The sequence below is a fragment of the Austrofundulus limnaeus genome, unplaced genomic scaffold, assembly GCF_001266775.1.
Source record: "Austrofundulus limnaeus strain Quisiro unplaced genomic scaffold, Austrofundulus_limnaeus-1.0 Scaffold142, whole genome shotgun sequence".
In the NCBI taxonomy this organism is placed as follows: domain Eukaryota; kingdom Metazoa; phylum Chordata; class Actinopteri; order Cyprinodontiformes; family Rivulidae; genus Austrofundulus; species Austrofundulus limnaeus.
In genome coordinates this window covers 562327-575196 of record NW_013952544.1, presented here as the reverse complement: position 1 = coordinate 575196, position 12870 = coordinate 562327, and the positions used below count along the sequence as shown (strand labels likewise).

Sequence of the window (12870 nt, the reverse complement as noted above, 5' to 3'; positions counted from 1 at the left end):
GCTTTAACGTATGTCACTGCATGGGATTTCTCTACCGGTGGAGTCCAATGCGGAAAAAATGTCTGACGTTGTTTATCCACAAACCGGTCCAGGATTAAGCTCAAAAGTTTTTATCAGTCAAATTTTAGTTTCAGTTTTATCCCCTTATTATGAGGTTTTGGCCGTTAGACTCGGTTTGACTATCTTTATAAATCGCTGCTTCCTGGTAGTCCGCTCTGKAACGRGTCGCCTTTTTTCTTTCTTTTTTTTAAGCGAGTGGTTGAAGCAAACGCAGCGTCTGAGCACTTTTAGCACAAACAAACACTCCCACAAACTTCAGACCAAGTATGTGTTCTGATGTGGAGTGGAGGTGAAAAGTTCAACCCTTCAAACACACACACACACACACACACACCAGAGCCCAGAGTGACGGGGATGAGCAGGGGTGAAGCAGTGCGCTCCAGTCCAGTTCAGAACTGGTTAAAGTTATTTGTTCAAATGTATGATTGTCATGGATTATTCGTTTTGTAACTAAACGTTATAATATAGCACTATTTGGGTCACTTGTGGCGCACCAAAGCAAGAAGATGACGAGAAGAGAAACAGGAGCTGCGCACGTTGGCTCTGACTCCGAGAGAAAAAAAAAAACAGAGACGCAGCACTGTATATTAATTATTTTATTCCCTCATTTGCACAGATCACAATGATGATGATTAAAACATTTTAATTTACAGAGAAGGGCACATTTAAAATTTATTTTACATCCCTGGCACGGCATCTAATTAATTAATAAAGATCGCCCTTTAAAAAAGAAAATCGCGTGCCAACCCTTCAATTGCCGATGGACGATTGAATCAAAAATCACGCCATCCCTAGTGTAGGTGGACCTGCAGCTGAGCAACAACCGCCTTTTTCAGCASTTTTGACAGAAAGGGGAGGTGGGAAATAGGACGGTAACTAGAGAGAATATCTGGATCCAAAGTGGATGTTTTTCAGAAGAGGCCTAATGCTGGCAGGTTTAAGAAGCAATGGAACATGATCAGATTGTAGACTCAATATTTGTGTGATTAGTGGGCTTATTGCAGAGAAATTAGGTTTTTTTCTTTGATCCAGGGCGCAGGTTGATGGCTTCATCTTCTTTGAAGACGATCTCCACTTCACCCTGAGCAMTCTCATCAAATAGCTAGGGACCCAGAAGGCAGACTGGTAGAAGACAAATGAAGATCAGAGAGTCCTGATGCATCTCAGGAACCCAATTCAGTTTATTTATGTAGCGCCAAGTCACAACATGCGTTGGCTCAGGGTTGAAAAAACATGAAAAAAAAGATCAATGKAAAGAAGAAASCAGCAGATTGTGTTGAATCACTTCATCACAGTCTCCCATCCTGAGCAAACGGTGGAGAGGAAAAACTCCCTGCTAATCAGGAAGAAACCTCCAGCAGAACCAGGCTCAGGACAGGAGACCATCTGCCTCGACCGGCTGGTTGAGGGACAGGAAAGAGACACAGACAAACACAGAAGAACTGGTCCAGGTGCACCTACTTCTGGAAGAGACAAAAAGAAAAAACATTATTGATAGAAATAATTACAATAAACATGTAGAGAAGAGAGACTAAAGACGACAGCAGAGTGAGGAAATGTGCTCAGTTTGTGCTCCAGCAGTCTAAGTCTATAGCAGCAGAAATGAAGAATAATTCAGGAAACCTAAGTCTGACTGTAGGATTTATCAAAAAGGAAAGTCTTCAGTCTAATCTTAAAAGTAGACAGAGTGTCAGCATCACGGACAGAAACTGGAAGTCAGTTCCACAAGAGAGGAGCTTGATAACTGAAAGCTCTGCCTCCCATTCTACTTTTAGAAACTCCAGGAACCACAAGTAAACCTGCAGTCTGAGAGTGAAGTGCTCTGTTAGGAAAGTCTGGAACAATAAGATGTTTAATATATGATGGAGCTTGGTTGTTAGGAGCGTTGTATGTTAGGAGTAATGTTTTAAATTCTATTCTGAATTTGACAGGGAGCCAGGTAGAAATATCAAAAAGAAGTAATTAAGTATGTCCTCTGGACGGGTTCTTCTTTAACGTAACGTTCCGTGTCTCCTCCAGTCTGAGGAGTTTAAGGTGAACTCAGCCTTATAAGCAGGTCAGAAGATCAGAGAGGCTATAGAGCTGAGATCTAATAGAGTTTATTTTGCTTTTAAAAAATKAAAAGAGCGTGTTGCATTTTAGAAAAGTCTCCAGCATGWATTTGTTTAATGGGATTAAGGAGATGATTTTGTTGTGGAAGAGCTGTTTAGAGTTTGCAGGGCAGCTGTTGATCATGTTGGAATAATATTTGGACCAATGAAAAGGCGTAGACTTTCTGATGATCTTTAAATGGCTGCTTATGTACAGACAAGATGATTTTACACGTCTCACAATAGTGCGGTCAAAACKTTTGTGTTTCAGTACCGAGATTCTCATCATTAACGGACGTCTAACAGACATTGGCCAAGAGGTAAACGTGACAGCAGGACGGGACGAGGAGTTACAACTCACCCTGATTGATTTAGAGAACGAGCTGAGGGACATTAATGCCACAGTGGCTCACAAACAGCAGGTGCTGGAGGAATATCTCACATCAGGGTTTGAAGGTAACGACCCCGACCTGCAAGATTAAAATCTACTGCATTGTGTAAGACAGTTCAGATGTTTCAGCAGTTGTGTTTTCTCACAGATCAGTATGAGAAAATTAAGAAATACTACCAGGACTCCATGGTGCCGTTTCCCGACAGCCTTTTGGAACAGTCGAACATGACCCGAACACGCACCGAGCAGCTGCTGGACGAACACAAAGACAAGTTCCTCCAGGATCTGGCTGCTCAGAACCGTTCATTAAACGAGCTGCAGGAGAAAAATCAAGACCTTGATGAGAAAGTTCAACGTCTCAGCCACAAGGTGAGTGACGCAGAAAGTGTTTATTGAAACTTCAGTCATTTTTTTTCTTATATTATTGAGGTGATCAAAAAGTAATGAAAGAACAAACGGCTCTTGATTTTCTCTCAGATTTCTTTGTTCAACACCTCTCAGAAACACAACAGCTGTGCTTTTAACACCTGCAGCATTAAAACTTGTCCAGGTTTAAAAGCCACATTAATGAAACATGTTATTTAAAAAATAGTTTTAAGGAACTTCCCAACTTCGTTTTAAAAGTGTACTCCAGCAAATTCAATCATGAACATGGGGTGGCTGGGCACACCAAAAAAAAAAAAAAAAAAGATGTGATTTTTCTAAGAATTCGCAGCATAAAGCAGCCACATGTCTTCCTGTCTGATTGGTCACTAATACACAGAGTTCAGTGAGAAAATTGGACCTGTTCTTGTAATGTTGAGTCACTAACTCATCTGAGCTGTGGGATCCAACCTGAGGCTGTGAGGAGGTACTCTACTGCTGCACTCAAATTAGAAAAAGTGCATTAAGGCTTAGCCTAATGAGCTATCATCACACTATATGACAAAATCTGTGTTGTATGGGAATAATATGACTCAAAATAATTAAACTTCTTCACAAATAAACAATGTTGTTTTGTAAATTACTATTGTTTGAATTTATTCTTGGGAAAAAGGAGTGAATACAAGATATCTTTCTTCTCTTTGCTGCCTTTTATTTTATTTGTGATTTGAATTTTTTTCCTCTATTGTGTATAGAATTTTTGTTTTTTAATTAAATAAATAAACAACTAAATAAAAAAAGAAGTCCAGCTGCACTTATGATCAGATAAAGTTACTTTTTTATTGGCTCTCTGATTGCACTGTGTGAGCGCAATAATTAGTATTATCTGGATTTAAAGTGCCCRTGACATCATATCTTTATAATAAATGTGAACACATTTTTTGAAAGATAAGATTGAAAACATAWTGCAAAAACAAATTCACGCCACTGAGATGAACAGTTCTTGAGATATTTGCATGTGAAGAAACAGGAAGTGATGTCAAAGGGGAATGTCGGATAGTGAACAGAGCGTTGCTACAACAGATAACAACCCAGACTGTAGAGAATAATCTGGTGTTTCTTTAGAGATTATTTTAAATTACTAGCAGAGATTTTAAAAAGAGTCAGAGTTTAAATGTGATTGTTTCAATAAACAAAAACCTGAGAGTTTATTTCTTAAAGAGTTCCCCTTTGATGTCACTTCCTGTTTCACTTTGGCTGAATCAAATTCAAAATAAAATGCCAGTTATGTGGCAAAATAAGCACAATCATACATATTATGCCAAGTTTCTTAAACATAAAGATATTTTCTTTTCTTTCTTTTTCACTCAAATACTTTTTGTTTTTGCGTGAAATGCACRTCACAGGAACTTTAAAGAAAAAGAAATTAAAAAGGGCAGATATAATAAGATTTTTTTCTTCTATCTACTTCCTTTCATTTCATTTATGAATTGTTTTGTTTTTATTGGGTAACACTTTCTTTTATGGTACGCTTATTACCATGTAATTACAAGGTAATAAAAACTGTAAATAAATGGTAATTACTACCTTATTACATGTAATGACGTGGTAATTAGGGTACAGTTTTACTATGTAATTAATTGTCTGCAGTAATGTAGCGTTTACCTGGTAATGTATTACAATTCACTATGTAACACCTAAAWAAGTAGTAGGTAATTTGGACAGTTTTAAAGTTACATTTTATTGCAATTAACCACTAACCCCAAAATTTAGTTGCATTCTTTTGGTGATATAGTGTTGAGTTACTATTGAATAGTAATTTGATTGTAGTTACCCAATAAAAGTAGTTTTACTACAGTAGTTTTTCTTTTGTACCCTAATTACCATGTAATTACATGGTAATAAGGTAGTAATTAAATTTAATTACATTTTTTTATTACCTTGTATTTACATGGTAATAAGAGTACCGGAAAAGAAAGCGTTACCTTTTACTGTATATAGATTTTATTTTGTTTAACTAAAAAAAGGGTAGAAAAGGAATACTCCAGATTGATCGTTAGAGATATTGACTTATTCCTTTGAGATGTAAAACATCTGAAAACTTTGGTGCAACTACATTCTGTCTCTTAAGGTATGCGGTGGTCACGGGAATGGCAGCAGCAATGGCAGCTGCCCTGAGAGTCAGTGCGGYGGCGCAGGGTGCCGTGACAATCGGRGTAACCCTGTATGCGGCGGAGAGGGGTGCAACGGGACGACCAGCGCGTCTCTTTCAGCTCTGAACGTGGCCCRGAACGTCTCAGACGGTCTGAAAGCCGCCAACAAGGAGCTGCAGGGCATCTCCAGGAAGGTGCTGACAGCGTGTGTGACTGGTAGTGAGGCTGGTGATATTTGTTTGTCCGTCACACAGCTTGTTGTCTTGTRTCCAGCTCCAGGACATTGCTGCTCTGACCAGGGATGTGAAGAACCAGGCGATGACTGCGCTGGAGAAAGCCCAGAAGAAGAAGGAGTACTTCGAGAAGAACAACAAGAATTTGAAAGATTTCATAAAAACCATCAAAGACTTCCTCACTGGTTTGTTGTTGTTGTTGTTGTTGTTGTTCAAGTCGAATTCCACTCTTAAGCTTCATGTAACACGATTGTCGGCTTATTGTGTCCTTCAGAGGAGGGAGCAGATCCTGACAGCATCCAGAAGGTAGCGATGCAAGTCATGGAAATCAAACTGCCCTTCAACAGGACCACCATGGACAAAATGATCATGGAGATAAAGGACAGTATCTCCAACCTCACCAACGTGGAGGGGGTCGTCAATCAGACCTCTCAGCTCATCAAAAACACCCAGGAGCTGCTGGAAAAAGCTAAAGAGGCCAAGTAAGAACAATGTTTTTATAAAGGGAATTCTAGTTTTAGATGAATTTCAGATTGCTGTCAGTTTGTCTCTAAAGCARAAGAGTCACACAAATTAGCTCTTAGCTTTTATTCATGCTTATTTAATATTTCTTTGAGCCCAAAAGAAGAAGACGCTGCTTCCAGAATAAATAAATTTAGTTCCTACAGGCTGTTAGTTTAATTAGATTTAATGTGTAAACGAATAAACAAGTAACTTGGGAGTCCAGGCGTACACCTTGTAGATGTGCTCAGTCTAAAACAATATTGTAAATTTTAGTTCTATATATATGACAGATTTATAACCATTATTCTGTTTTCAAAGATCATTTTGCCATTCATTTTTTTAAAAAAAGGTATGAATGACTTCGTACCATTTTTCAGTGGATTAATTCTTGGTTTTACTAAAATAATCATTATGGGAAAAGTTTGTCTGCTGACACCTAGTGGCCATAATCAGTTTAACACTATTAACAGGCTTTAAGGGGCTTTCTATAACTCACCTGTTAGCAAAATATCTCATGCACCACTGGATAAATTTGAATGAAACTTYGGTAAGTGTTGATTAAATGTACATCTACAACTGATTAATTACTGGAGTTCATAAATGAAGGTAACWGAGTCACGGCTAATTAACGTCAACTAACACAATGAATACAACTCAGTGGATTTGTCACTTGAGCTCAGATTTGGTGTGGTTGTAGCTGAAGGTGATCTTCAAAGCAAATTCTGAGCACTAATCAACTGAACCAGATCTAAAAAAAAATTCTGCTTGTTAGCAAAAATATTTCATTAACAACTGAACAGATTTTATTGAAACTTTCAAAAGTTAATTATTGGATCTACTGTAAATCTATAACTGATTAATTTTAGAGTCAATCCATTTCAAGATGGCCGCTACAGCTAATCGACATTAGCCAAATCAACATTAGCCAAGGCGGAGCCAGAGGGGTGGCCCGGGTGGCAAGTGCCCCTGACACCTGATTGGCCACCCCAGCTGCTACCCTGCAAATGACAAGTGTGGTGGTGCTCACATGTGGCATATCAAAGTTTGGCAGCATAAGAGAAGTAAATATCTGTGCAGCAGCTGTGTTATCTGGACAACATCTAGTGGCCGGTCTGTAGGATAGCAAATTACATGGGGCAACTAGAAAAGTTTCTTGAGAACGAGTGCTGCCATGTGTCCACAAATTTAAACTTATGACTTGWCTGTAATTTATGTTGATGATCACAGCTACCACCACACAAAATTTCAGCTCAGCCATTTGAAATGAGCTTTGGTGGCCATCTTGGATTTTGTATTTGAAGAATTTTTTTTTGTTAAATTGTTTCTTGGCCACTATTACTCTAATTTTTAACTGTGTATATTTTAAAAATGGCAAAATTATACCCCTGTGTAAAATTATCAATAGCATTAACAGTTAGCTTAATTGAGATTAGCAATCAGTATGTGTTCAGGATCAGTCTTACGCAGCTATGCCACAACATGGCTAAAGTATAGTCAATTATAAAGAAAAAATTGTGTAGGTCTTCTGGACGGGTTCTTCTCGGAGAACCCGTCCAGAAGACCTACACAATTTTTTCTTTTTGATTTTTTACCTGGATTACTGAGATGCATCAGGACATATAGTCAATTAAAGTTAACTGTGGAGGCCATCTTGAATTTTTGATTACTGTTTAGAATTTGGTAAAGATTGTTTCTTGGCTACTACAACAATATCTTTTAGCTGTGTTTGTTTTTAAATGGCAAAATTATAGCCCATTGTAAAATTACCAATAGCATTAGCGGTTAGCTTAGTTGGGATTAGAAATCGGCATGTGTTTGAGATCATTTTTAGCTATGCCACAACAAATTTCACATTAAAATTATGAATTTCATAAGTAAAGTTAACTGTGGTGGCCATCTTGAATTTTCAAATCAAGAGTAGTTTGTCTCTATGTGACCCCCTAAAAAAATGTGGCCTCACTCGCAAAAAAGTCTAGCTTTGCCCATGTAGCCAAGACAAAACTTGCTGTAACTCAGTCGGTTTAGCAGAGTTTGAGCTCAGATTTGAAGTTTTTTTTACAGCTCTTACGTTAGTGTGACATCTAACATGACATTGAGCAAAACATAACTGTCAAGTGGCTACAACTTCTTCTAAACTCTGACATTAAAGGCAGCGGGGGTATGCCTTTATTCCTTCATTGATTGTTGGTTAAGGTTCAAGRATCTAATCTTTAATAAATAAATAAATTATTAACCATTTCCATCTGGTTTTGTGCAGGAACCGAGCTGTGTCGGTGAACGATCTCATCAACAACACCAGGCAGGCCCTGAACGTGTCTGAGGAGGCCATCGAGAAGGCAAGGACCGCCCTGAAGGAGGCCCGCGACAACCTGAACATCTCACAGAACGCCACCGCGGAGGTACACTTCAACACTGGTTCTGTCTTCGTCTCTCCGCACACGTCTCCATAAGTTCTGCCTGTACTTTCACGCAGGTGGAATGGAGACTGCAGCAGCTCGAAGACAAGCAGATGGACATCATGATGCGTTTGAACAACCTGTCGGTGGGGGTGGAGGCTCTTCGGGACAAGACGGAGATGAACAGACAGATGGCGAAGGAYGCCTTAGCTCAAGCTAACAACGCCACTCAGCAAGCTTCCTCGCTGGAAAAGGTGAGCAACGACACGTCAGCAAGCAGAAAGCTTGTTTTCTGTTTGTTTGTTTTATCACATTTGTTTGAATGAAAACCTCAGAAAATAATAATTGCATGGATATTTACAGCTACCTAACCTTTGGGTTCAATTTCATTCGAGATGGTCGCCAACTCTGTTTAAAGGTTGTAATAAATTCTGACTGTTGTCTCTCAGAGCTTCAACAACACGGAGAAACGGTTCAATGAGCTGAAGATAAAAGTTGCGTCTCTGGGTCCGGAGTCTGGAGCGCTGGGCAACATCCACCAGAAGGCCATGAGTATGAAGAAGGACGCGGAGGATCTCCTGAACAAAGCCACGGACGGGATGAAGCAACTGGACAGTGAGTCAAACGGCCTGCTCTCTGGAGAACACAAAAACTAAAACCATTTGTTTTAGTTTTTAAAAGCTGAAACAATGAGACAATAATGACTTTGTTTGTTTGTTTGTTTGTTTTTTTGTAGTGTTATCTCATGAACAACTGGGCAGATTTTTAATAACCCTGTCACTGCCCGATTTCTTACCATCAGCTAAAAGAAATACTTTTGAATTCACTGATTAACACGCTCAATTTAGGAAAAAGTACTGGAAATAATTWTTTTCATRCATAATTATGACAGTGTGCTTAATTATATCCTGTAAAAGGTTTTAATATAACAAAATATACATTCTGATATTAATAAAATATAAATTTACAAAGYCATAGTTTACATATATAATATTATATAATATAAAATAGTTTATTGGACTGTTTATTTGAACTGTGACGTATTTAACGTTGCCAGTGTGCTCTCTGGTGGAGCCGTTAAAGATAACAGAGGTGATGAAAGACTGAAAACTAATCCGTCATCAAGCGGTCCAGTGAAATGCTACATGCTAACAAAAAAAATCAAAGCCCTCCCGGAAGTTTTTCTTTTTGAGATGACGTTACCGATCGTCAGACGGTGACAAACCCTTCTCAAATGTAATTTTGTTTAAGTTCAAGTTTCTTTGAGTCTTGTTCACGAATGAGAGAAGAATGGAGCGGGAGATCAACAGGTGGATTGGTGCTGCGTCTGCAGTGATGCGGGCGTTGTACCGGTCTGTAGTGGTGAAGCGAGAGCTTCGCCTTCTGGCTCAACTCTTGATTTACCAGTCGATCTACGTTCCTACCCTCATCTATGGTCACAAGCTTTAGGTAGTGACTGAAAGAACGAGATCGCGGATGCAAGCGGCTGAAATGAGTTTCCCCTGCAGGGCGTCTGGGCTCTCCCTTAGAGATAGAGTGAGAAGCTCAGTCATCAGAGCTGCTGCTCCTCCACGTCGAGAGGAGCCAGTTGAGGTGGTTCATCTGGTTAGGATGCCTCCTGGACGCCTCCCTGGTGAGGTGTTCCGGGCACGTCCCACTGGGAGGAGGCCCAGAGGAAGACCCAGGACACGCTGGAGGGACTATGTCTCTCAGCTGGCCTGGGAACGCATTGGGATTCCCCCAAAGGAGCTGGGGATAAGAGGAAGAAAATGGATGGATGGATGGATAGATGGATGGATGGATTCCAGCTTTAAAAGTGTTGTAGATAATGTGTAACATAAATGAGTTGCTGGACTCTTTGTGAGAAAAACTAATTCCAGCTAAAACCACCCAGAAGACAATCAAARCTCAGTGTGTCGAACATTTTGTGCAGTTGGAAATTGTCGGCCAAATTTGACAGTATGAACTATAAAACKTACAATTTAATATATATATATTTCTTTTTTGTCAGATCTGGAGCAGAAGTTCCGCATCAATGAGGACCGTATGCAGAAACAGCACGACGAGCTGGACGACCTGCAGCGAAACGCCACTCTGCTGCGGGACCTGATCCGAGAAGAGCTGCACAAGTACACCAACTGTTAGTGACCATGTTACATTTCACTGTAGTAATGTTTGGTGAGGTGACTGCAACAGACGAATGTCGCTTAAATTTAAAAAAACAAATAGCTGCTCTGGAGAAACCTCCATTCTTTCACCATGTTTCAAGTTTTACCTGCTAAGTGTTAAGTGACACAGCTGCCTTCCTCTGAGCACGTACTGTACATTTTCACTCCTGATCATCAACACTGTGCCGTGTCATGTTTGTTTTAAAGCTATTTCAGTGAATACCTATGGAGGACGTTTGTTTCATTGTATTGACCATAATCATTGGTTTATGTGATATTATACGGAATTAATTGCAGAATTATGTTATCAGAAAGTTACTTTGACCAAATGTGCTTTTATTATGCTGTGTTTTGACAAGATTACTATGATATATTGTGTTGCTCGTTATATAAATATGTGGAAAATCTTGATTTTATTACTTTATTCAATTTGAATTTGTGTTAAGAGAAGAATAAATATGATAGTTAATCCAAATGTCCTGTTTCACAGTGTGAATTTGTGTGTTTGATTCTAGAAATGTTTTTTATTGAAAACTATAAAATCAAACAGAAAAGGTTACCCTGCAGTTTCATAGTTAATGCGGTTTCCCATTTCAATGCTAGTCTGAAATGTGGGTACACACTCAATGTAAACAAAATACTTTTATCTGCATACATTACTCAACAAATTTTACCATAAAAACAAATCAGTAGTGGACTAGTTTCAGTCACTTTGTATGTTTCTACAAATGCAGTTGGTGTTTGCAACTTTGCTTAATTTTGTTTATTTAATTACAAGAGGAAAAATGTGTGTTTTACTGATCTTTATTAAACTGCAACGTGTACCTTTAACTTATTACCACAAGAGGGCGCCCACCCAACAAGTTTTACTAGATCCAGTCTCCTCTCATTTCTTCCAGTGTGTGATTGAACTCATTCCTCTCAGTCTGATACAAATGTACATATAAGTTATTGTAATTAAGAGTGTCAGTGCATTGAAATACCTTTGCTAAAAAAAATTTAAAAAATAAAAAAACAGCAAAGCATACAGCTCCTGGTCTCTAACAAAGAGAGACTGTCCCTCAGCAGCACAGGAATGTGTAATATGACAGAAACTTTTATCAGGTTTTCTCCTTCAGGACTCACACTGCTGCTGGACTCAAACACCTGCACACAGAGCTACAGCTGTTTGTGAAGATAAAAAAAACACAAGAAAGCAGCTTTTCATAAGCTGAGGGATTCATCTAAGCCGTTCTGAGGACTTTTTCTTTTTTAATTAGATAAAACCTGAAAAAAGTTGGTCTTTGGTTTGTGCTGCAGGTCTGTATGAGGGGACCAAATAGGTCAAAAATTACATTTTTGTGACACATTACGCAGAAATACAATCAAATGTTGAATACACTTGGTTCAATAATCGTGGTTGTACAGATTCAGCCTTAAACATAAAAAAATACTTAAATATTTTGTACTTCTGAGATGATCCATTTTTATTATGGTTTTTGTCATGTAATTAGTTCTGCAATGTTTGTGTTTTTCATCATTTAAAATGTTCAGCTCCTTCAGGACATTCTGGCTATCGCTATTTCACTAATTTGTATTTGAGATATTAAGCTTTTTCTGTCATTTTATTTCCTCATCGAAAATAACTTCAACATCCTTCAAAATGGTTAAAAATCTTTACTTTTTAACCTTTTGTTCTGGTTCTGCTTTTTTAGTTTTTTTGTTCTAATTTTATTCTTAAGCTTCTTCTTTTTTATGTTTTGCGAATTTTAGCCTTTTTCAGCTGTCACTCTTCTTTCAGCTATTCTGCTAATTTTAACAGTTATTACCTTTCAGCTAATTTATTCCTTTGTGCTTCTTTCAGATGGTTTACACTAATTCCAGCTATATTCTACATATTTAGCTACTTTGTGGCTGATTGAAGCTCATTTTAGCTTTATTTAAGCTAAATTCACTTTTCTGGATAATTTCAGCTCCTTATTGCTTAATTCGGCAAACATGCTTTTTCTGCCTTTTTTTTTTTACCCTGGTTTCTGTTTTCATCTAAGATTTTTGCTTTTTTTCAGTTAATTTCAGACGTTTTAGCTATTTTACAACAAATTGCAACTTTTTTRTACTTCTTTTCTTCATTTTCAGCTAATTTAGTTTCTCTCCAATTGTTTCAGCTACTTTTAGCTTCTTTTTGCTAATTTTTGCTACTTTTACTTGACTTAAGCAACTTTTGGCAAAAATCTTTGAATAATACGCATTTACACTGCATTGTCAAAGAAAGTAGCCTACAAATTATCTATTAATGTTATTATCATTATTATTATTTAGTTTTGTAGTGGCTGTTTTTGCTCTTAGTTTCTGTTYAATTTCCTTTAAATCTCCACCATTTAAATTGTGATTTAGTGACCAAATATTCCCTGCTAGGCAGCAAAAGTGGTGACGTGCACTGGACCAGTGTGTGCAGTCGATGATGAGGACCATGTCTGTTTTCATAAATAAGCTCTCAAAATGGGGGGAAATCTTTCGAGACAGAAAAAAAAAT

General features: G+C 38.2%; 1 protein-coding gene across 1 annotated transcript in view; it reads left to right on the top strand.

The window, feature by feature from the left end:
* lamb2l (laminin, beta 2-like) overlaps nucleotides 1–10835 on the top strand; it is a gene marked incomplete in the record, with an annotated part of 76721 nt that extends 65886 nt beyond the window's left edge. Inside the window, 9 exon segments of the mRNA XM_014016281.1 lie at nucleotides 2422–2606; nucleotides 2690–2910; nucleotides 5036–5251; nucleotides 5331–5475; nucleotides 5565–5772; nucleotides 8052–8193; nucleotides 8268–8444; nucleotides 8640–8805; nucleotides 10202–10835. Coding sequence (XP_013871735.1) covers nucleotides 2422–2606; nucleotides 2690–2910; nucleotides 5036–5251; nucleotides 5331–5475; nucleotides 5565–5772; nucleotides 8052–8193; nucleotides 8268–8444; nucleotides 8640–8805; nucleotides 10202–10335 — 1594 coding nt within the window.
* Between the last annotated feature and the right edge of the window lie 2035 nt (nucleotides 10836–12870).